Source organism: Alligator sinensis, unplaced genomic scaffold, assembly GCF_000455745.1.
Source record: "Alligator sinensis unplaced genomic scaffold, ASM45574v1 scaffold978_1, whole genome shotgun sequence".
NCBI lineage: Eukaryota > Metazoa > Chordata > Crocodylia > Alligatoridae > Alligator > Alligator sinensis.
Genome location: NW_005842220.1, coordinates 1,696,150 through 1,721,237, shown reverse-complemented (window position 1 = coordinate 1,721,237; position 25,088 = coordinate 1,696,150). Strand labels below are relative to the sequence as shown.

General features: G+C 40.9%; 1 protein-coding gene across 5 annotated transcripts in view; it reads right to left on the bottom strand.

Annotated features, from left to right (window-relative positions):
• Positions 1-1,391: 1,391 nt before the first annotated feature.
• The window catches only part of TRA2A (transformer 2 alpha homolog), a 28,821-nt gene continuing 5,124 nt past the window's right edge, over positions 1,392-25,088 (bottom strand). The window contains exons 1-8 of one of the 5 annotated variants that reach the window (XM_025208111.1): positions 24,264-24,430; positions 21,760-21,925; positions 15,611-15,799; positions 10,916-10,968; positions 4,392-4,507; positions 3,735-3,836; positions 2,436-2,503; positions 1,392-2,328 (exon numbers count right to left, since the gene is read on the bottom strand). In XM_025208111.1, coding sequence (XP_025063896.1) covers positions 2,296-2,328; positions 2,436-2,503; positions 3,735-3,836; positions 4,392-4,507; positions 10,916-10,968; positions 15,611-15,799; positions 21,760-21,792 — 594 coding nt within the window. In that variant the 5' untranslated portion in view covers positions 21,793-21,925; positions 24,264-24,430 and the 3' untranslated portion in view covers positions 1,392-2,295. Of the gene's footprint in view, positions 2,329-2,435; positions 2,504-3,728; positions 3,837-4,391; positions 4,508-10,915; positions 10,969-15,610; positions 15,800-21,759; positions 21,926-24,263; positions 24,431-25,088 lie in introns of those variants that run through there. The other 4 variants (XM_025208110.1, XM_025208113.1, XM_014521513.2 and 1 more) reach the window with 4 other exon arrangements.

Here is a 25,088-nt window from a genome sequence, read left to right as displayed (position 1 = left end):
CACAGCAGTACACCACCTGATATAATACTAATTTCATGCACAGGCAGAGTGTTCTTTCCCCACAAAGCAGACACGACCATCCAATCTTCTTGATAATAGTATCCAGAGAATTTAATCCAGTTACTCTAGTATTGATCTTAATTACTTATGCACAACTTGCAGCAAGGCAGCCAGTCTTGATCTGACAATTTATAAATGAAGATGACATCATTTTCCATGATAGGTTGTTTCAATGTTTAATTATGCTTGTTGCAAAAGTCTTAATTCTTATTTTAATTCGACTAACTTTATTTAATAGCTATTGTCTTGTTACACTATTTCCCACTAGATTAAGTGAGCCCTCCCTGGAATCTTCTCCCCCCCCCCAAAAATATTTATAACCTTTAATGAAGTCCCCTCAATCTTCTCATAACTAAATGTGCTCCAAATCTCTCATTGTAAGAGATCTTTTCCAGCCCTTAATCTTTGTATATCATCTTTATACTCAATTTTTTTCAGGATCTTTTTAACACTTATGGGTCTGAACTGGACACAGAATTTCATCCATCTTGTTATGCAGAGGTAGTCAACTTTTCCCTCCCAATGCTGTTTTCCCAAGTTTAGACTCTCTCTCTACCTCATTATGTAGACAGATTTTCAGATCATATGAAACACTAAGATTACTGTGGATCACCTGTAGATCACTAGTCTACATATTAAGGGTTATTATGGAGTATTGCTTATCCATATAAACAATTTAGTCATCAAAGTATGTTTTACAATACAAGTCTCTTCCACCATTGGCAAATCACAAATAAGGCATTTTCTTGCCTACGAAATGCTTAATGCACACAGCCCATGCTATGAAGAGAAAGGATGCTGAATTTATTACTGATCACAGAAGGTGAGAAACAAGTCACCATTTGTTATCCATACGAGTAATTATGGCTTTCATTTCTGATTTACAATCCAGGAGGGAAGGATGGAACTGGAACACTTTAGTTTAAAAACAATTCTATCAGATACTTAAGTTAGTACTACTATTAACAGTATAAATTAGTATGAAAGATGATAGCTTGATACATCAAACAAAAAATACAAACCTTGTTACGGTAAAAACTATTTACCCAGTAGATAGGTATTTAAAACAGACAATTTATCCAGTTGTTAACATAAGGATTGCATGTATTATTAAAACTTCTTAAGACAAAACTCCACAACTTAGTATACACAGGGGCACAAATTAGCAGCTACAGGGTAATTGAAAATTGGTTCTTATCCTTAAGTAACCGTGCCAAATAAGAATCTGGAAACACAAAATGAACACTAGTTTCAACTTCCTTAAAATCAAGTGACACTGACTTAGATCCAAGTCACCTGTAAATACAAAGAAGACGACAGGAAAATCCATCTGGGTGGAATTAACTTTTATTGAGGAAGAAGAGGCTTATGTAACTGTAATGTTTCCATCCATACTGCTAACTCCAAAAAGATTGGAAACTAGAACTTGCCTGATCATTGCAATACCAAAAGGATTTTTTTTTTTAACAGCAAATTATTTAATTGCTACGTTCAATAAATATTTTTTTTCCTGTACTGATTTTGGGGGAAAACATTAAACTGAATACAATTAAAAAAATTAAAAAACAGATTTGCAATAATTTTAACTCTAAATGGGGTTCACTGTTGTAGCAGTTTAAATCTTTAAAAACACTGCCAGAATTTTCAGCATACAAGAATCTGTTTCTTATCCCAAAGAAATTAAACCAAAGTTTTCTCTACAGTTTTAATATTTTACACTCAAAGCGACTATTTGACAAGAAATCCTCTGGTTCATGACTAAAAGAAACCTGTTTTTACAGAAAAAGTTCAAAGCTGTAATGTATTTTTCAAAAGTAACAGGTAAACATTTCAACACAAAGATTTAACAAGTTATGTGGAAACAGGTTTATATTAAAGCATCTGAATGTGTATACTACATATGACATGCAAGCTCTAAACATATCATTGCTCTCTTCTTATTTGATTAGGCAGGAGTCCAATTGTTTTAAAAACAAAACCAGAATGACTTACAAAATGTATCAATACTTTGGGTTTCCTATTTAGTTTTGCTTAAGATGTTTAACTACACAAAACTACAACAATTACATTTTCAGAAGGATGGAAAACTGCAATACTTCAACTGAAAATATGGATATTCCAAATAAACCAAAGATCTTTAAGAGAGCTTTGGGTGGGCAGGGAAGGGAGCATAGGGAAGGGAAGGTTGGCAAAGGGGAAGCTAAGATCTGAACTTGGTATTTAAAAATCTTGTCTTCAACTGCACCTCTTCTGGTCTTCAGTAGCGTCCTGGAAAGAGAAGGCAGTGTTACTATAACAATCAAATCCACATGATTTCTCATGTGTCAAGCTCAAACACGGTATAACAGATTAATAAGCTGATGACAAATACTTACTTGGGCTATATGAACGGGATCTTGATCGCGATCGATAGCGGCTATAATAAGGTGAAGGTGATCGTCTCCTTTGAAGTAAATAAAATTTGAGTTTGGTTATGATTTTTTTTTTTTTTTTAATATTTACTTATTTCAGTATTGAAGGACCAAATCTGTCTTACAGCCTTGGACTGTATAGATGATTTTCTTTTATGCTGACTGTAACTTGTTATGATATATTTAATGAGCAAAGGCAGGGCAGAGCAACACCTTATAAGCTAACTAGTTCAGAGAGGCATGAACTTTCCCAAGTAACAAATTACTTTGTCAGATACTGTGAATGGACCTGCAGCGAGCAGAGGTTTTAAATAAATTCTACAGTGCTTTCAGAATAACACTGTTAAACTACCTCTTTCTACCTTATACAGTGCTTGAGACTGCGTATACTTGTAGAACCTCACAAATAACCAAACATTTCAGACAAAGGATGAAGATACAAGATTTTTTAAACAGTATCTGACATGGACTTACCCTTCAGTGTTGTTTTATTCTAAAATATTGCATGTTTTCCATTTTCCTCTATTTACATGTATTATGATTTTAACTTTAAATTTCTCCCCTCTCCAATTTATCATCTTTGCACTATATTACATTAGACTCTCCTCCTACTCTCCTTTTTCCCACCTTTCTTCTCTGAAAATAAAGGATGTTAAATTTGCTCATCAGCAACCAACCAATTTAACTTGGCTGAAGTTTGATTACGCTGATTTTTTCCTCAAGTCTTTTGCCTTTTACAGGCCGTTTCTGAGCAAGGTAGTGGAATTCATGCTCCACACAACAAGAGTGAAGGGAACTGCTGCATCCAGCACTTAGAAAAGCAAATTACTCTAACCACAGCATTTAACAATTACTTGAGTGACACTGCTCAAATACTTCTTTCACATATAACTTTTCATCAGCTGCTTTCCAAGTGCTTTTTAAAAGGAACTGTTCCCTCAAGATCTTACTCTCTTTCCCACCCAGCTCCTTATCAGCATGACATCATTCTATTCCCGTACAGAAATAAAGATGGGATCATTTTTTTGATTGTTATTTTGTACTAGTAATTACAGAAACCTTGAAAGCATTATACCCTACATAGCAGACCTTTAAAAAAAATCTCTCTACAGTCATCATCTACAGTAAGATTCTGTCTACAAAGCAGTTTTTGGCATGCAGTTTATTTTAAAGATACTAGTTTTCTGCTGGTACTACAAGTGCCCCCCAAAAACACTATACTTAAGAAGAGCATGTTATTATTGAAAACCTAGTTACCTGTACCGGTAATCATATTCTTCATATCTATCATATCCTCTGTCGTACCCTCTGTCATAGTAGGAATCGCGACGCCGACCTGCTCCTCCACCACCGCCACCTCCACTGCTAGTTAAAATAAAACAAACAAACAAAATAGGTATAATGCATGTATAAAAATCTGCTTCTCTCGCAAACAATAACTCTGAAAGTCAAAACATTTTCTTCAGTGGCAATCCTTCCCCAAATATTTTGTGTCAGACTGAATAACCCAACTTTTCAGTTGGGCTTAGGAACACACATTAAAGCTCAGATCCACAATGGTATTAGGTATCTAACTCTCACTGATTGAATGGGGTTCAAGGGTTGGGATGGATAAAGGATATTTTACAGTTTATTTTCAGTATTTTTCAGGTGGCATTATGAGACTTTTGGAAAAATCCACATAATACTAGTTACACTACAGAAGGACTTAAGTCTCTTCAGAGTAATTTAGAAGATACAGCTGTAACTAAACCAAAACAATCAACCAACCAACGGAGGAAAACCCCAAACCAAAAAGAAAGATTCCCATTCCCTTCTAGTAAAAAAGGCTGAGTATCCGCAGTTTAACTCCATCCACTGTTTAGATACTCGCTCCACGCCGATCTGATGCCATTTACATAACAAGAGTCAATTCCTTACTGTGTGGGTCTGCCCATGTAGATCCCCGGGGTGGGCGTGTGCGCTCGCTTGGTGATGGAGTAATCCACGCGGATTCTGCGGCCATCCAGCTCCATGCCGTTCGCGTGTTCCATCGCCTGCAGGGGAGACGGGCACGTTACCGACCTGAGCCGCGGCGCGGGAATCGCGACCGAGAGCCGCAGCCAACACATCCCTTCCCGCGGCCTGCCAGTGCCCCCCGCGGCCAGGGCCGGGCGGCAGCGCTGTGTTCGCCGTGCCCACGCTCCTCGGGCAGCACCGGGGGAGCGGAGCAAGCGCCATCCTCCCCTGCGCCTGCTCTGCCCCGGGGGGAGGGCCGGCTCCGCAGCCGTGCAATGCGGGGGCTTCCTCTAGGGTGCATATGGCCGCATTACTGCTAGTCGGCTGCCATTTCATGCTCTCCCAGCCTCCTGCCATCTCCCTTACAAGGACCTACTCCAGAGCTTAATAAAATGGCGGGTTCAGCCTACATGGATACCTAATGACAACGTTCCGCCCCAGCCCCGGCAGCGCAGCACACTCCCCGGCCGCCCCGCGTCTGCCCGGCTCGCACAGCCCCTGCTCCAGCCCTGGATCGATACAATGGCCCTTCACCCCATGCCCAAGCCTGCAAGGCAGGGCTCGCTCCGCTTGAGACGGGACGTGTTTCTGCAGGACTCAACCTCTGGACGAGCGAGTTGAACTGAAAAATCGGCGGTTCCGATCTCTTCAGTCCATTTGGGCATTTGTTATGTTTGCAAACAACTTCTGGCCCCTTTTACGCGACTGAATTTTCCGCTGTAACGGGCGCTTGGGGTGCATATATAGAGCAGTTAACACGAACCTTTCATTTGCCTGATATCAAAGGTCTTTTCCTTCTCATGTAAAATAAGCAAAAACCTTGCAACCCTACGAGGGCTTTTATTGCAAATCAGCACAAGGTGCATTCTCATTATATGTTTGCAAAGACCAATGCAACACACTAACCTGCTCCCTAATTAAACATTTTCGTTTGCAGACAGAAAGCAACTAGAATTGTAACTTGCTAAAACAAAACGGGATTGAGAATTTTTTTTTTTTTTAAGGCCCTTGCCTGACCAAAAAAATAACCTTATCATTTAATGCTGAAATTAATGCAACACAAATCTACAATAACGCAGCAGTTTCCCAATGCTTGAAGGGTGTTTGTGCCCAAAAGCAGGGCCAGCCACAGGCATGGGTGAACAGGGTGGCTGCCCAGAACCCAAAGAGAAAGGGGGCCTGAAAATGGTGAAATTAATGATTATCATCATCATCATCTCTGGCAAATGGGGGCCCGATACTAAAAGTTTGCCCAGGACCACAGGAGTCTAGGTACAGCACTGCCTGAAAGTTTGCAAATAACTTTTCCCCCAACTGTTTAGTTAGTCTAATAAAAGATATCACATCTACCCAAAAAACCTTGTCTGCCTATGGTCTCAGACCAACATGGCTGCAACTAACCCTGCAATAATGTGGCCAGCATTTCTATCCCCAAACTGGACATGGCGCAGAGTTCTCCACTAGAGCATGCAGACTGCTCTTTTACTAATGCTGCTTAACTCTAGATTATATCGCCATCTAGTGATTTCTACTCGAACAGGACAAAATAGCCACTAGGTTTGATATACAGGAACAGTAAAACAAAACCATGAGAGTATAATGTGCAATATCTCATTTAAATATGCAGAACATTAGTACTTAAATTTTACTTTTAGACAATTCCAGTAACATCATAAAACAAAAGGGCGCTATTCTGCTATAAGAGCAAACAGCAACAGAACACACTAAAACTGAACAGGGATCTCGCATCAAATCCAACAACATTTCAAGGGGGGCACAAAGGGTGCAATACATTATTTTCTAGTTGACAACTGACATTTCTGGAAATATGGTTTAGTATTCTTGATTGAATCTTACAAAGTAAAAAAATATGGCTGAAATAACTACTCTTATACAAACACCCCTCACCTGATTTTGAGCTTTTTTTGTTTGAAGAATTAACACTAGAAAGAAAAGCACCTCTTCTCAGAGGAAAATACAATTTGAAATAAGTTACACATGAGAATGTCATAACAGCAAATAATGACATTTTAACAAGCAGGTCTTAGAACTACTATTAAGTATGTTACACTTCAACAGATGTTTTACAAATCAGGTCTACTGGAAGAGATGCAGAACTACAAGTTTACCTTCTCTGCCTGTATCATCTCTATCTCACGGTCTTGAATCCCTTACACAAAACACAATCAATGCTGTATTATTTAGTTTTATAGCTCCTTATCCATAGTCTTGGGGCAACTTGTAATGAAAGACCAACCCCCAAGAAAATTAAGAGCAAACTCCCCCAAAGGACACCAGAAAATGTTTAAATGTTTTACCCCACCAACACTCCCACTTCTCATTCAGCTGCTAGCCATTCCTTTCACAGATGTATTAAAAAAAAACAAACTGCTCTGTTCTAAACATCAAAGAACTAAGAAAAATAAATGTATACAATGTTTTAGAAGCTGTGACCTAAAAACTGTTGCAAAATGACTTAGATGTTTCTTTGCAAGCTTGTTCCCTTCCCTGCTTTTGGTGCAACCCACAGGTGAAACAGCAGGATTAAACTTGTTTGCATGTGCTTACAGCACACACAGAACATACACTGGGAATGGCAGTTTGTTTATTTCTATACCTTAAAAAAGGTAAAGTTTGTATATGTTGTTGCAACTAGGCTGAGGTGTTGCATTCAAAATTCATTTCCATTTACTTTTTACTCTAAGTATACATATGAATTAAGACATTAAAATACCCGTCTGGGAAAGTTCCTCAAAACGAAATGGAATCAATTTAAAACCACTGTAGAAAGCAAATTATTTTCAAAGATACTTACACCATCCATGTATCAAATTTTTTTTTGGGGGGGGGGGGGGGGAAGGGGACTGGATTTTGTTTAAAACTTTTTAGTCAAAAGGGTAAAAGTCCCCCTGTTAAAATATGAGGGAGGGGCACAGAAAGAAAAAAAAAAAATCAGTGCACTCCAAATTTAAGAGAAAAAACTTTCACATTCATGTTAATCCATTCAGTATCTTTTTAGAAGCTTAGTATGTTGCATTTAGCTGCTGATTTGTCCATTTGTATTTCAATATGGATTTGCTATCAGATACTTCTGTGTTGTAATCAAGCTGAAATTAAAACGACTTTACAAAATGGTACAATAAGATGGGATTTCTAGAACACGTTTTTAGCTTTTTCTGAAAATTCCATTGGGAAAGTTCATTTTTTTGGTAAGACCATGTTTCTGAGACTTGGCAGAGGACAAGAAAGCAGAAGAATGAGGCTTTAAGGTACTGTTTTAAATCTGGAACAAATCAGTACTGACCATAACATCAAGTTGGTATTTTGTCACCACCCTAGTGGATTAATATATACATAAAAAATGTTATTATATTTGCTATTCTAGGTGAAAGTATCAGCTAAGTGACAAGAGTTCTACAGAGGCACAAGGTATCAGTCAGCTTTTCCACCCCAGGAAGAACCTCCAAGAGAGGTTTGAAGCATGCTGGTAAATACTGTGAGAAGGCTAATACTGATGAAGTGTCTTGCACCTGGGCAGTAGATAGGAAAGCTGTAATTTGTGAAGCTGTCAATGTCTTTCATAAAGATTTAACAGCTATGGTAACTATATTGTAGGTTTAAAATGAAACTCCATCCAGCTTAAATATGAAGCCATTATACTGTCTCAAACTGCTATGAAGTACTGTCAACTTAGTGGAGCAATAACTACTGTGAAACCAATGAGGCAGGTGCAAAGCATACTTAATTTACATAGTTGCAGGGACATTACCCTGAAAAATAAAATGTTTAAACCATAAACAGCAGTTATTAGTTTTGGGAACAGATGGAAATTCCTGTACATTTATTTTTAATCCCTAAAAAGATTACTTACATGAAAAGTATTGCTATCATAAGAAAACAGGCCAGAGACCTTCCTAGGTTGTAATCACTCCCACAAAGAAGCCATGCAATTCAAAGGATAGGATAATAAAATACAACAGGACTAAGGACAGATGAACTAAAAACAATACTTTTGTAAAAGCAATACACTGTTCAAAAGCTTTCATCACAATTTGAATAGGATGTGCACAAAATTAAATATCTGAAGAAAGTGCCTCTTTTCTCAAAGTAACCTGGGCAAGTCAAATTCAGGATTTAATTTCCACTGAACAATAAATTAGGTTCCTGCTCTGATTTAGGTAGTTATGGTAGTAAATACATTGTTCTAAAATGCTAATTTGTTTCTTAATTTCTGTGGTAAGACAGCCTGTCAAAGGATCTTTATTCTTTAAAAAGACTAAGAATTTGAAAAATATGGTAGAAAAATATGGAATGCTAGATACCAGAATTTTTATACTTTAAAAAAATTGAATACTTGTTAATTGTATCAATGAATAAGAATTTCAGGATAGTTCACTATCTTCTAGAATGAATCCCACAGGTCTACTGCTCCTTTGACCTATTTTAGCACATCAACAGTTCTGTGCTTAGATTTTTTTTTTTTTTTTTTAAGACTGTAGTGGTGAACACTAAGTTTTTAAGCACTCTGGACAATCAGCATGAAGAGTTAAGCAAGTATCACTAAAATTTTATTTCTGAATATACCCACATGCCAGCACTGTGGAGGAGAGCAGTTAGTTTCAATGTTTTGATTTACAAAATAAAAGTCAGAATATTTTTCTGGTCGTTTGGGATTTAAATTAGTACTTGCCAAAGGTGATGCACTAATAACTTTGAAGTGCTCCACCTACAGGACAAAACATCTAGCAACATGTCAAGTTCACACTTTTTCATGTTTTAATCAATATGCTTTTATTTACTTAGACAAATGATCTCTATGGGACAGGAAGTAATTCAAACCACACTTGAACACTCCTGGGTCCCTTTGCTTAGGCTGCCAATGATGGTGTCTATTGCCACCACTAATCCCATATAACGTCCTAAATTAACCAAGTCCTACATGCAATTCGTTTTCTTATATTTTTATTACCAAAACATAGATACTGTAGTTGAGGTTCTAGTGAGGAAACATCTATTTGTAATATTTTATTATTGAAGCACCTTGATGTATTTTAGCTAAAGGTTAAGCAGGTGGCTTTCTAGTACTACATTTTTTTTCTGCCAACAATACATATTGCTACATATTTTTCCTGTGATACACAGTGCCTGTGGTAATTATGGATCCAAGAAGAAACCAAGCCCCAGAATAATAGGATGAAAATCCATCAAGACATTTCAGTAAAAAAAAGATTTCAGTATGCCACAAAAAATACATTAATGTTTCTCTGGTATAATTTTAAGATGGAATATCAATTCTCTGAAGTATCTTCAAAAAAAAAATTATTACTGATCCGATTTTTCTCTTTAATACAAATGTTTCCCAGAAAGAACCTTCTGCAAGTCTGGTAAATTCAGGGACTGTCAACTTAAATGACCAGATACAAGTCACAAAAACAGGCCATTATCCAAGACTAAATTTAACAGACAGACTATAAGCATCTGCATAAATTATCATGTTCAACATAAAACATTACATATAACAAAACATAAACAATGTTAACGTATATAATTAATTGTATATGCGACTATATTCAGTAATATAGTGATTTAGATTGTGTTTTTAAAGAGCCAAAAGACATGTAAGAAACATCCAGAAAATAATATTCTCACAGCTAGAAGAATTTGGGTATTACTTCTTTGGAAACCACAACTAGAATTTAGTTGCAAATTCCATGGACATTTTGATCAGTAAAGGTTTGAAAAAAAGCCTGCAGAAGGCACTCACAAAAGTTTTGCAAAGCAAAGCACACATGGCACATGCAACTGAGGCAGCCATGCTTTACAGAGGATGAGCTGTGAAATAAGACTGCCAAGTTCAAACAATGAGAACCCCACTAAAATAACCTTTTCAGTAACAGTAATATTTTGTGTCTTGCAATTTTGGATAGCTTCAAAAGGTATGGAAGAAGATAGAATACAGTACTCCATGAGAGCTTTAGGAGAAACTCTCTTTTCCTATTCATCAGGAATGACTGATTTCACTGTAGTAGCATTGCACCTTCAACTCTGGCTATATCATGGAATAGCAGCATCAAAAGCCAAAATGGAGGGGCTTATTCTGTGATTTTAGCAAACATTCCTGATTTTTTTTTTTTACAGCAATATCACTTCCAGTGCAAGCCCAATTGCTACATATGATTTTCTGTGGAGCTTGCAACCCTGCTTTGGAAACTGATCCACAGCCATAGAAACAGTCATCAAAATTACTATTTCAAAATCTGCCTCTGTGACCATCTAAACTCTGACCAAAAAATCCAAAATATGATGGCAATAATTAAAAACACATCTACAGGTGTTTAGCATTTTTCAATTTGTGTTAAAATAAAGTGTTAACTACAAGACAGTGTTCAATTGCATTTAATGCTACAGACTTTGTATTGAAAAAATGCAATAACATTATGCATAACTCAGGAAGGAAGATGGAAGTTTGATACGATGGGCAGGTGTTCCTTCCTGAAACCTGAAAGAGAGTTTAGGATTGCGAGATAAACAGATTAGAAATATATCTGCAAACACAGCCAACAATGGCACCTAACCAGTCTGACAGCAAAACCACCACACTTAAGATTCAGAGTTTACCCTCAACTATGAAGGGTGAGGAAATTTCAAGATTCCCAGAGCTACTGTTTCACTCTGTGTACATTTAGTAACAAAGGCTGCTTACAGACATAGACCCCCCCAACCCAGCAGTTACTTTAAGCTTGGCATGCCAAGCGCAGCACATGCCCAGAAGAGGCACTGTGTTAGTTTAAGCCAGCTAGCCCGTCTGTATAGATTGTGCGCTTCAGCAGGGCTTTTTGGTGCTTCTATCTAATAGCTGATTGGATCCTTTTTTCTAAAGCTGATTCAAACTATACAGATGCTGAGGAGCCAGGTTGTCCGTCCGTGTCCTGTCCGTCCGTGTGTCGTGTCTCCCCCCCTGCTTAGTCAGTGACATTGCTGTGGGCAGACCAGTGGGCAGAGGCACCAGGCACAGTCTGGTGGGGAGGCATGCTGCGCCAGGCAGGTGGGCATGCAGGCACTACTGCTGCAGTGTGGAAACAAGGTGGGCAGACTAGAGCAGGTGCCACCCTTCCTACCTGGCAGGCTCAATCTTAGCAGCAGCTGGAGGCAGGCTGGAATGGACACTGCTCCAGTCCATTGGCTTGTCTGGAGCACCATGCCACTCTACCTCCCCACCAGATTGTGCCCCACATACCTGCTATTCCAGGACTTTTCACCAGCCATTACGGACCAGCCTATGAAATCTGGGACTGTCCCAGCAAAATTGGGATGCATGGTCACCATGCATTTGGGGGGGGGGCGGGCGGAGAATAAAATCTCTCATATGAATACATCATCATCTAACTCTCCCATCCCCAGTTAGTTATTCCATTTTAAAAGTAGGGAAATTAAACCTCTAAATAGACTGTCCAGGTACACACAGGATAGCTGTGCCAGATCCAATAACAGAACACCCAAAAACCCTCCTCCCTCTTTAACAAAGACTACCTACCCTGGAATAGGAAGCTGAACATTTTCAATTGTTCAACTACTTGTATTAAACCTACATTCATTTTCCATCAATGCAACATATTAACAGGAGACAGATACACCCCAGCATAGAAGCAGCCTTAAATTAAAAAACCTGAAACCTGCCATCTGCCAGCTCTACATCTGGCAATGATATTGGGCACCTTCCTCAAGGCAGTAAACCCTTTATGCCTAAGATTTCCTGGCTGTCAAGCAAAGATTATTATGTGATACTGTGGGGTTTTTGTTAACATTTGTATACCCCTTAAAGATGAAAAATCACTAAGCATGTTAAATATGTTTGGGGGTAAGACATCCTCCCCCAAGTATGGCTACCTCTGTGCCCATCCCCCACATTTCACACAACACTTGGGGGAAGAAAAGTGGGGGGAAAGGGCAAAAAGAAGCATCCATCAGAGCCTTAAGTTTTAACACAATTTCAAGGACAACAAAAAAATGTTATATTGGACCTATCACATTTGAAAGCGACATTTTATTAACAGTTTTCTAACCTGCCCTGTGAGAGATTCAGTTTTGACTTTGTTTTGATTCTATCCAGGCAACCTCAGGTAAGGCCAAAGATCATTTCACTTCCAACTGACTCAGCCCCACTTGCAAAATTGGCCTGAGTGCTAGAACTGAATGTGTAGGGGCCAATCCCACTCTCAAGTGCTGCAACCCCTATTTAGGAAACAAATATCAAGGACAGAGATTACTTAAATCCAGGTGCAAATGATCAAGCTGTGATAGACTAGAACCAACCAACACAAAAACCTGTCATAAAGAAAGCTGAAAGAAACCAGAGATCCCTCAGGCTTCTGAGACATGCTTAAGGAAAAGAGAAGAGCTACTAAAACAGTTCAGTGAAATCCATGTTCCTTTAGAGATTTTATACTAGACCTAGCGAGGTTAAAGCAGGGTCTCAATGGGTAGATGCAGATAAATTAAGCTTCAGGGTTAATCAAAATTTTTCAAATAAAAGGCTGGTTTAATATTATAATTACACTATCAAAATAAAAATATCCTAAGGTTTTTCAATTTGAAAATAATCCTTAAAAAGGAATCAAATTTTAATACAAAGCATTAAGGCCCGTCTTCAAGAAAAGAAGGAAAGATGGAAGATCCAGGGAACTACAGGCCAAGCAGTTTTATCTCAATCCCTGGAAAGATGGGAATTAAAAAATAAAAAATAAATAAATCAGTGAAACCACCACCAACAGGCTAGTGGAAGGCAACGTTCTGAGAGAGAGCCAACATAGCTTCGTTGTGGGTAGATCTTGCCTGACCAAGCTCATTTCCTTCTATGACCAGGTGGCGCATCACCTGGACAAAGGAGAAGAGGTTCATGTCATATACTTATATTTCAAAAAAGCCTTTGATTTGGTCTCCCATGATGTCCTCATGGTAAAATTGGGAAACTGAGGCCTCAACAGCCTTACAGTCCGAGGGCTGGGGAACTGGCTCTGTGGTCAGACCCAGAGAGTAATAGTCGATGGAACCAAGTCAACATGGCACATGGTGACCAACCCTCAGGGCTCAGTACTTGGACCAGTACTCTTTAATATATTCATAAATGATCTGGATTAGTGGGTCAGAAGTGGACTGGCTAAGTTTGCAGATGACACTAAATTATGGGGAAGTGCAGTCACGCTAGAGGATAGGCTGGAGATTCAGGCCAACCTGAACAGGCTAGCAAAATGGGTGCATCCAAACCCGATGACAACACAGAAATGCAAGGTGCTCCACTTTGGGAGAAAAAATCCACACCATACTTATAAGCGCAGCAGTGCTACATTCACTAGCACCATGACCAAGAGAGACTTGGGGGTCATGAATGACCACAAGATGAACATGAGCCACCAATGTGATGCCACAGCCAGCAAAGCAAATAAAACTTTGGCTTGCTTCTACTGATGCATCTCAAGCAAGACCCAAGAAATCATCCTCCCTCTTTACTTGGCCTTAGTGAGGCCACAGCTGGAGTACTGCATCCAATTCTGGGCTCCACACTTTAGAAAGGATGTGGAGAAACTTGACAGAGTCCAGAGGAGAGCCACGCACATGATTAAAGGTCAAGAGAACAGGCCTTATGGAGGAAGGGTAGAGAGGCATGGGACTCTTCAGCCTGGAGAAGCGAAGGCTCAGGAGTGACTTGGTGGCAGCCTATAAGTATATAAGGAGTGTAACATCAGGCATGGGGAGAATGTCTGTTCACCAGAGCACCCCAAGGGAAGACAAGGTCTAACCTTCACAGACTGCTGTAAGATCATTTTAGACTGGACATAAGGAAAGTTTCCAGAGTCTGGAATAGACTCCCCCCAGAAGTGCAACTGGATACCTTTAAGAAACACTTGGATGCTTATCTTGCTGTGGTGATCTGACCCCAGCCAACTTCCTGCCCCTTGGGCAGGGGGCTGGACCTGATGATCTTGGAAGGCCCCTTCCAGCCCTAATGTCTATAAAATCTATGAAATAAGGCCTACAATTGTTACAATCTTTGGAAACATTTAAGTAAGAAATACATGCACTGAACTAATAGCTCACTGAAATTCAGTATGGGAATTTAAGAGAAGTGTGATCTCCTAATTGTAAAACTTTAAAGGATTGCCCAAAAACAATCGAAACTAATACACACCTCAGAAAGAACCTCTAAAAAAAACAACCCTTCCATTCACATTTAGAAGGTACTCTCTCTCAAGAAATTTAAAGAAGCTGGAAGTTTTCCTTGCCAAATCTGAAATAAGCAGTTTAAGTTATTGCTTAAAATGACTTCTTCTGTTCAGTAAATCTTTTAGCTGTAAAATGCAAAATGTGTATATGAGAAATATATATGTCCAAAATATTTAAAGAAATTTCCTTAATACTCTTAAAATGCCATTTGTGCATTTCATACAACTCATTACCATTCCAATGTATCTGCTTGATAAGACACAAAGAAATTATTATCTAGTAAAGAAGGAATTTTTGACTGATGGTGAGTAACATATTTGAAAATATTAACTATGTAACTGTTTACATGTACACAGCTATACTGGACCTTTCAGGTAGCAAAACTGTGTAGAACACAGTGGTAAATAGAGGTGCACCGATATATTGGTCCATATCATATTGGCACTGACAAAAGGAAAACTGACATCGGCAATTGGCTTTTTTGGGCCAGTGTGGCTGATATTTTGCTTTAAATAGAAACAAATAAATGGCGCATGCATGTGTGCAGCCTCAGGCATGCACACAGCTAGGAATGTAGCCTGACAGCATGGAGAGCAGCATCTGGCCGGTAAGTCTGTGGTGGGGGAAGTGGGGGCAGATAGAGGCCCCCATGGTGAGGGAGGGAGTACGGCTGAGGCAAGGTCAGGAGCTGTCCATCTGAGGCAAGGCACAGGATGCACTGCATGCACCCCCAAGGGAAGCATGGGGGCATAATGATTGAACTTCAATTGAAGGAAAGTGTTTCAAATTGATCTCGAATATACTGAAAGTTGTTTTTGTGTAAGGGTTCTCAAAATAAATTTATATCGTCTGTCTAAAAAAATGTCTTTATGAAGACCTAACCTAATCATGAAAACTCAGTAAGGAAAGCATGAACTTACCTCTTTAGAATCATCTATTCTTTCAAAATAAACAAAAGCAAATCCCCGTGATCGACCAGTCCGCTGATCATAAACGACGTTGACACCAGTCAAAGGTCCATAGCGGGAAAAGACTTCACGTAGATCTCTTTCTGTGGTATACAAACTGAGACCAAACACTCCAAGGCATGTGTTAGGGTCTGGATTAGCCTGGTAAAATAAACATTCAATTCAAAATAAATTCCAATGAAGTGTTAGTGCTGCCATATTTATTTTCAATTACATTTCAAAATGTTTTAGGAGAAAACACTATACACTTTGTTCAGCCAAGTAGTCAATGGTTAGCATTTTTAACCTAATGCATTTTCCAAATTCAACATTTAATAAAGGTGAATTGAATATTTGTGGCACGATGCTGGATTGATAGCTCTGGAGCAGACAGAATAAGAAAGCAGCTGTACAAGCTTTCCCCACACTGAACCACTAAGATGCTTCAGGCATAACATGAACAAAAACTAACAGAAGGAGAAAAGGCCACATTCACTACATCTAGGGGGACCATATTATTAAGGGAATCTGGGATGTGGGGCACCAGAACATCTACACCGCAGACAGCAGGGTGGGACAGGAGAGTGTAGAGGCCCTGGCTAGGCTCCATTTCCCCAGTGCAGAGGCCACTGGCAGCCACCTGGGGCCGCCATGCACAGCCTGGGCCTTAGCAAGGACCGCAGCAGCAGGGCATGAAGCTGCTGATGGTAGGCAACTATCCCAGCTGACAAGTGGTGCCAGTTCAGCCCCTTCCCCACCTCCATGTGCTGCTCAGCAGGAGCCGGGCTGGGCACTGGGGGCAGCAGCATCCTCATCCAGGACTTTTGCCTCAGTTTACCTTAACTGATCAGGGCAGCCTGCAACATCCGGTACATATGGTCACTCAGAGATAGATGTATGTATATATCTCACCTTTGACCTCAATACAAAGATTGGCTGACATTAATGTATGCCATTTTACACAATTCTTTCATGCATTTTGAGTTCTTTATCTCTTTCTAGATATGAAGATCTTAGTTAAACCTGCAATTTTCCATTAAGACTCAATATTACTACCACTTTCCACTATGTCTGCATGCAACTGTGAATCAAAAGCACATTTCACGTTAATGAAGTTCACCTGTCCTATCATCATAAATTGGATCAAGACTAATGCCTCATCTTATTTAGGGCATAGGATGTAGCCATAGGAACGTGTACCAAGCAGCGAAACAGACCAAAATTCTAGCTCAAGGTTCGTGGATTGACATTCTGGGTATATGACAGAAATTGTGGCAGATTCATTTTGACTTTAAGAAGTAGATCAAAAATTAAATTGTACATTTTTATTTCAAGGTTACTTTATCACTTTTATAAGCCAGCTATTTTAAGTTATCCTGAGCAACAGTAGTTTTGCAACTGAGGCTTTCAACATCTGTGATGGTTAAGAGAAAAACTAAGGGAGTAGAGGAAAAAAAATATCACTGAATGGTACCTCTAAACGGATGAGCAATAAGTTAATATTGTATAAATTTAACTTTTGATTTAAACACCTCCCTATTTCAGTGAAGCTGACAGCATGGAAAAATACTTTCAGCCTTTCCAAACTCAAGAAAACCAAAACATAACAAAACATTTGTTTACACTGAACTTTTTTGTTTGCCACATTAAAGATCAGGAATATATGCAGGTGGCATTCTGCAGCACAAGGAAAAATTCTACAGTGAAAGCTCACAGTATTGCCTGACTATATGCAGCAGCAATCTAGTTCCAGATTCAAGCTACTGACAGGCATACAAAATTAGGTACTCTTCAGTTTCATTTAATCGTTCAGGGAATTCTTGAACAAGAGGTTCAGATAATTTTTTCTAAAAGTTACACTACATGAAAGGCATAGATAAACAGGAAAGAAATATCTGGAAATGTTACGGGATACCTTAACATTTGTAAGGGATACCTTAACATTTAAGATCAAACTGCTGTGTGTGCGTGTGCGTGCAAAATTTAAGTAATTTGCCAATGTTTTTGACCATAACAAAAAATTTAGGGAGAAGTCCTTTGGGAGCAGTTATTTCTTTGCTTTGTATTTACCTTTAACTCCTGTATTATCAGCTTTAAGTGTATGTTTCATTTGTATGAATCTTATACTGTAATAGAGAAAAATATCTGAAAATGTGCTACTAATTAACAGATCTAGTGTTACATAAATAAAATTCTAAAACCACTCAATTTTTCTTAGTTGACTAGGTTATGTTTGTTTCCTTTTAAAATTCCGTTTAAGCCACTTTCAACCCAGATTCTGTATTGATTTTCAAGGCATGATGATATGAATCAATATACAGTAAAAGCTTTGGTGTCTGGCACCCATGGGGAATGGAGGGTGCTGGATAACAAAATATGCCAGATAACTAAGCAGACCGAACAGGGTTCTTTGGCTGTTCAGGCCGCTGCCTGTCCCACCATGTCTGGAGCGTTGTTGCCCCACGCACCGCATTGCCACCCCTCCCGCAGGCCCCAAGGGACAGGGACGGGGGGGACCCGCGCAGCCTGCTATGCCCCTGGGCCATGGGGGCTTCGTGAAACCGGAAGTGCCATCGCGGGCACTTCCGGTTTCATGTTTCCCTTACAAGTCAGCATGCCAGTTAACAGAGCATGCTGGCTCGCAAGATACCGGTTAACACAGCTTTTGCTGTGCTTGCAACTATACTTGAGTATAGAAAAAAGGCCAATTTCATCAAAGAAATAAAATACATTTTATGACAGTATTTATTTATAATGAAGATTATGACAGTATTTATAATGGGAAGATTATAAAGAAATAGTAAGCAAAACCTATTAATAAAAAAAAATACACAACTATGCAGGGAGCTGTATTAGCTACTGTATCAGATTCCTGCACCCTTTTTTGACAAGTCTGTCCTTTGTTTGTAACAGACCTTTGCAAAGTGAAAAGGAGATGACTTTGAGGGTAGGTATGTGACCTGACCTATCTTTGTCTCATGATACTGTACTAAGTTTTAGGAGAGTTAAACAGTTGAAAATAAAAATCACCATCTTTCTGGATCTGGAGAATCCAAGTATTAGTCTGGGGTCTGCAGCTGCTATTGCTGTTTTACAGTGTAGACAGCTTAGTACTAAACACCTGGAAGCCAACAGAGACCATCCCACCTGAAGTTCTCAGAGTATGAAAAACTGACCTCAGAAACAGACGCAGGGTTCTGAAGCACACTACAAGATAAGAGGCTGTCAACAGGGGGATCCTGAACTGGTCCACAGATGGTCATTAATTTATGACTAGGTACATAATGGCTTCTAAAAAACTTGTGCGTGGAAGAGACAGAACCAATACATTATTAGGGGTGTCAAGCATAAAGCACTCTGCCCTCCCTCTCAGTTGGATTTGGCACATGGAGCTGTTCCATGCAGTCTGGCTCACTGGCCTACTGGAAACTTGGGGATGGGAGGCATGGCCTGCTGCAGAATTCAGGGCCCTTTGTAGACAAAGACACTGGTGGTGGTGGAAAAGGGGTGGGGAAGAGGAAGGGGATGTTAACATAGCTGTGCCAGACCCTGTGTTTCAGACCCCAACCCAGCCCAGGGTGAGTATGACACCTCTGCACTACATAAACCAACTAAAAACACAGGCTGGTGCATTACTGACAGTCTCAGGGTCATACTAGATGCTAGACTTGCAATTACATAGTAGTTTTCCCAGACTCAATTAGCAAAAACCTTTAAGGAGGCAAGGTAAAAGGTTTACTTGTCCTCTGGAGCATGGTTTGACTTGAGGTTACATTTGACTTGAGGAATCCCACCTGGGCAAATCTCTGCCATATATGGTTCCTGGGCACTTGGCAACACCTCTCTCTCCCCTATTTTGTGCTGGTGGAGACGGCTTGGTCTATGGCAGTAGTTCTGAACAAGAGTGCTGTGGTACCTACACCTACACAATTTACAAAACAAACCCAAAGGTTTCAAATAGAAATTCACAGCGTCAAAAACATTCTGACCTCTTTTGGTCATTCCAAATCCTTTGTAAAAGAATGGCTACTTTATAAGGGTGCACCAATAAAGATTTCCTGGGCCAATGTTGATGGCCAATTATTCACTAGATGTATCAGTCGATACCAATCCAATAACTGATTTACAGGAATTCAGTTATGCAGCGTGGAGAACAGCACCCTGCAAATAAGTCTGTGGAGGGGAAGGGAAGTGGTGGGGGGCAGACCGAGGCCCCCCTGGTAAGGGAGTGGGGCAAGGCGGTGAATGGGACCCCAAGGCAAGGGTGGGAAGCAGGATGGAACAGTAGGCAGGGAATCACCATCCCAGTGCTTAAAAATGGCAGCAGGGGCGCTTGAATGAAAGCTCATCAAATGAGTTTTCATTCAAGCACTGCCATTGCCATGTTTAAGCACTGGGACACTTTTAACCGGAGTGCAGCTGAATGGAGGTGGGCTGCCTGCTGTGGGCTTGGTGCTCGCCACCCTGCTGCCCTTACCTCAGGAGCCATGCCTCCTGCCCATACAGTGGCAGCAGTGAGATGTGCCTCTAGCTGATGAATAGGCAGGGGACACGGCATGGCCAGTGCACAGCTCCCAGGTTACAGGCAGCAGGAAGAAGAGCCCCAAGTTCTGCCCACAGCAGGCAGTCTGCCTCGGCCCTTGCCATGCTTAGCTGCGGTTAAAAGCCTCCTGGTGCTTAAAAATGGTGGTGGCGGAACTTTAGTGCAAACAGCCCCACTGCCATTTTTAAGTACTAGGATGCTGATCCCCTGGATGAGCTGCCCGCAGCCCTGTCCTGTTCCCCCAGGGTCTCATTCACCACCCTGCCCCAGCCCCACTGCCTCCCTCATCATGGGCGCCTCAATCTGCACCCCTCCACACCCCCTCCCTCCTATACACCCCTTCACCTCCACAGACTTACTTCCAGGGTGCTGCTCTCCATGCTGCCCTGTCAGTGCATGTATGCAGCTGAAGTTGTATGTACAAAAATAGGGCTGTCAGAAAGGAGACTTATAGACAGGACCACAAAATGTGGCAATCCAGACTGCTGCCAACAGCATTCCAAACAAGTTAAATGAAAGTAGAATTAGGGCCTGTGCCTAGGATCATGTAGTTAAGAGGCTGGTCTTCAAGCTGATGTAGGGGGAAGCAGTCTTAGTTGCTCAAGAATATGGTGACTGGGATAGGTTTTCAAAGGGTCCCCTGAATGATCTTCAAGACAGAAAGCCATGGGAACTTAAAGGATAACCCTGAAACCATCTTTAAAATTTATAATTTTTTTTCAGCCTGTAAAACTCAACAGTAGGATATATATAGATATATATAGATATACAGATATATATAGTTTTTGAAGGAATGGACAGATGGCACTAGGATCTTTCTGAAATGTATCCAGGTGCAGATCACCTTGTCTGACAGACTATGACCCACAATTCCCAGGTGAAATTTTGGTTTTGATTTACGTAAAAAGTATATGAAAATGTATATCCTTAACACACACATTAACTCTTTAGATACTAAGAGATTTGTTTCATCTTGTATGCAGAGGACTAGGATGAGGCTTAGTTCTCAGGCTGAGGCCACTATACAGGTCACTCCTTAGATATGCTCCAGCAACCTGCACAGAGCAGAAATGATCCACACTTAAACAAGAGAGCCCACAGGGCATTCCTTTACCAAGAAGGTCCAAAAAAGATAAATTCTAACTGTAGTTCTTCTTTAGTAAATATTAGATGTGCACAGTCACAAGTGCTCTTGAATACAATATGCTGTGAACTATGCATGAATAAGTAGTCAAGCAGCAGGGGGCAAGGAGGAAAGACTGGCAGAGGAAGGCACAGATCTAAAGACCCAGAGTCCAGACATCGTGATGCTGCTCAAAAACATGATTCTGCAGAGTAACACCTAGTATCAAGTGAAAGGGAATTGGTTCAAACAGTAGTCAAGCAATGTCTTTCTCGTACTCCTGCAGTCAGCCTGGATACTAGATGTCTCAGATCTTACCTCTTTCATTAACATACACAAAAACAGGAATTTTCACATGCACTTGTAGGATAGATATTATTTTTTGTTTTAATAGAAAGCAGTTAACAAAGAATTAATTATTTAGGTTAATACTTAGCCTTGATGAATACCACATACTCTGCTGCCAGTATGCCTCCTTCGGTTAGACATTGGAGAATGACTGCGGCTCCTTCGACGACGATATTCTGGTGTGTATGATCTGCTTCGAGATCGTCTCCTATGGGAATGGGAGTGGGACCTGGAGCGAGTGTAACGTCTATGAGAATGCCTTCTTGATCTGGACCTTCAAAACCAAAACAAACCAAAAAAACCCACATTCAGTTACTTGTGTGCCAAATACATATGGTATATAAAAAAAAGATAAACACCCCAGAGGATTTTTAATAAACTTTACTTCAAAATTTAAAATGTCCTTTTAGATTCTACTTTTTACTTCATCTATTAATTCTAAAATTGCAAATCTATCTATACTAGTTTTTAATTCCCTCAAGATTGTTCAGTAGCACAACTGAGATGGCAGGTATACTTCTGACATGCATCTAAGAAGTTTTAAAAACAAAGATTATCTACACAGCCAAATTAACAAGAAGAAACATCTGTAGCAGAGCAACTACATAAAAACTCTATACCCTATGATTTGTGCATTATGCATCAGGAGGGAAACAAAGATCCAGTAGTACTTTAAACTCACCCAACTGAGGCACATCTAGGCTTAGAAGTAAACAAAACTAGGGCCGAAAGTACTTTACTAGTTTCATAAGTAGCAGTTTGGTTTTAGCAATTTAACAGGTTGGTTCAGAAAGCAGAATTACATGGTTTTGCATCCATAGTTGGTAGGGTCGGAAGGGACCTAATCAGATCATCAAGTCTGACTCCCTGCCACGGGCAGGAAAGAATGATGGGGTCAAACAACCAAGGCGAGGTGTCTATCTAGCCTCCTTTTAAAGACTCCCAGGGCAGGAGCATGCACCACTTCCCTTGGAAGTTGGTTCCAGCTCCTGGCCACCCTGACTGTGAAGTAGTGCCTCCTGATGTCTAGCCTGAATCTACTCTCAGTCAACTTATGGCCATTATTCCTTGTTACTCCCAGTAGTGCTCGGGGGAAACAGGGACTCTTCCATTGCTTGCTGATCCCCCTTGGCCAGTTTGTAGATGGCCACCAGATCCCCTCTCAGTCTTTTCTTGTGGAGGCTGAACAGGTTCAGGTCCTGTAGACTCTCTTCGTAGGGCCTACCCTGCTGCCCCCTGGTCATGCGAGTGTCCTTTCTCTGGACCCTCTCGATGCTGTCCACATCCCTCCTGTAGTGCAGCGCCCAGAACTGGACGCACTACTCCAACTGTGGCCTGACCAATGTCGCAGAGGGGGAGGATCACCTCCTTGGACCTGCTTCTGATGCATCTATGGATGCAGGACAAGGTGCGGTTAGCCTTCCTGATCGCTTCCCCACATTGGTGGCCCATGTTCATCTTGGAATCAATAGAGACTCTAAGATCCTTTCCTGCCTCTGTGCTGAAAAGAAGGGAGTTCCCCAGGCTGTAGGTATGCTGCTGGTTCCTTCTCCCCAGGTGCAGTACCTTGCACTTGTCTGTGTTGAAACCCATCCTATTCTCATCTGCCCACCCCTGTAACCTGTCCAGATCTCGTTGTAGCCTGTCCCTCTCTTCTAGTGTGCTCACTTCTCCCCACATCTTAGTGTCATCCACGAATCTGAACAAAGTGCTTTTCACCCGCTAGTCCAAGTTGCTGATAAAGATGTTGAACAGTGCAGGCCCAAGGACCAAGTCCTGGGGAACCCCATTGCCCACATCCCCCCAGGTCGAAAATGACCTGTCCACCACCCCCCTCTGGGTGTGGCCTTCCAGCCAGTTTGCAACCCCTCTGTGTAGACGCTGACGCCACAGTCACTTAATTTTTTAATGACGATTGGGTGAGAGACAGACAGTGTCAAAGTCCAGAAAGACTACATCCACTGCGACACCCATGTCCAAGGATTGTGTGACCTGGTCATGGAAGGCAACCAGGTTGGTCTGACAGGACCTACCTCTAATGAACCCGTGTTGGTTGCCCCTAAGCATCATCTCCCATGCTGGTCCCTCACATATGTGCTCCTGGATAATTTTCTCAAAGAGCTTCCCCAGGACCAAGGTAAGACTAACGGGCCTATAGTTTCCTAGGTCCTCCTTCCTCCCTTTTTTGAAAATGAGGACCACATTGGCCCTTTTCCAGTCCTCTGGCACCTCGCCAGAGTATGAGTGCTAATAAAGCTGTGCCGGGGTCCTGCAATGACCTCTGCCACTTCCCTCAGCACTCTGGGGTGGAGATCATCAGGACCTACTGATTTGAACATGTCTAGTCCACCAGAAGTTCCCTGACTAGATCCTCACTGACCCTGGGCCTGGTCCATATCATGAGCACTGATAGATTATGATCTTTTAAGTTACAGGGCTGGAGGAAAACAGAATTATAGAAATAAAAGACTAGAAGGGAACTTCAAGAGGCCACTTAATACAATTCCCTTGCCAAAGTGATATCAAAACTAGTTAAAGTATTCCCCAAATGAGATTTACTATTTCTTCTTTCTGCATCCATGCAAAGACGGCTGACCACAACAACTTCTTACCTATCGGAATATTTACGTCTGCTTCAGTTTTCTCTCTCTCCTGATCTAATAAACAAATCCAATTCCTTCAAACTTCACATGCAGGCCATGTTTTCTAAACCTCTTGTTCTTCCTGCTTTCCTATGGTCTCTCTCCAGTTTGCCTATCAAACTTTCCTAAAATGTGTTCAAATCAAGATGCTGTTATTTGTGCTGCTTCACTAATAAAGTCCAGAATAATAATCAACACCAAGATCTTACGTAAGGCACTCCTATTAATATTTCAGAATATTTGTGCTTTCTTCTGCACCAGCAATGTATTATTGACCAATTTGCCACATGTTCCAGTATAACACAGATTCTGGTCACCATCTTGGGACCAGAAGTCCTGCCCCCTAACCTCTGCTACTAGAAGTCCCTCCCCCTTGCCCCCGAAACTACTGCTTTCAGCAAGGAGGGTGGCCATCTTGGAACCACGAAAAAAAACAAATTATATTCTAAAAATCAAATATCTACAACAGTCATTGATCTGATTTCAAAAAAATAATTTTGTCCTGATTTACACGTGTTTGCGTAGTGTACATAGAGGTGATTGTATAATAGCTTCAAGTGAAGTCTTACTCTTGTATGTTGGGGAGCTGGAGGGTATGGGCAGGTGGGTATAGATCTGTGGGGGGGCTGTGGGTGTGTCTGTGGGGTGTGGGGGAGGGTGTGGATATGTATGGGATTGGGGGGGTGTGGGTATGTGGTGTGGAGCGCATGTGGGTGTATGTGTGTGAATATTAAGGTATGAGTGGGTATGAGGTTTGTGGGGGGAGGGTGGCTGGGGGGGTTGTGGCTTTTTGTG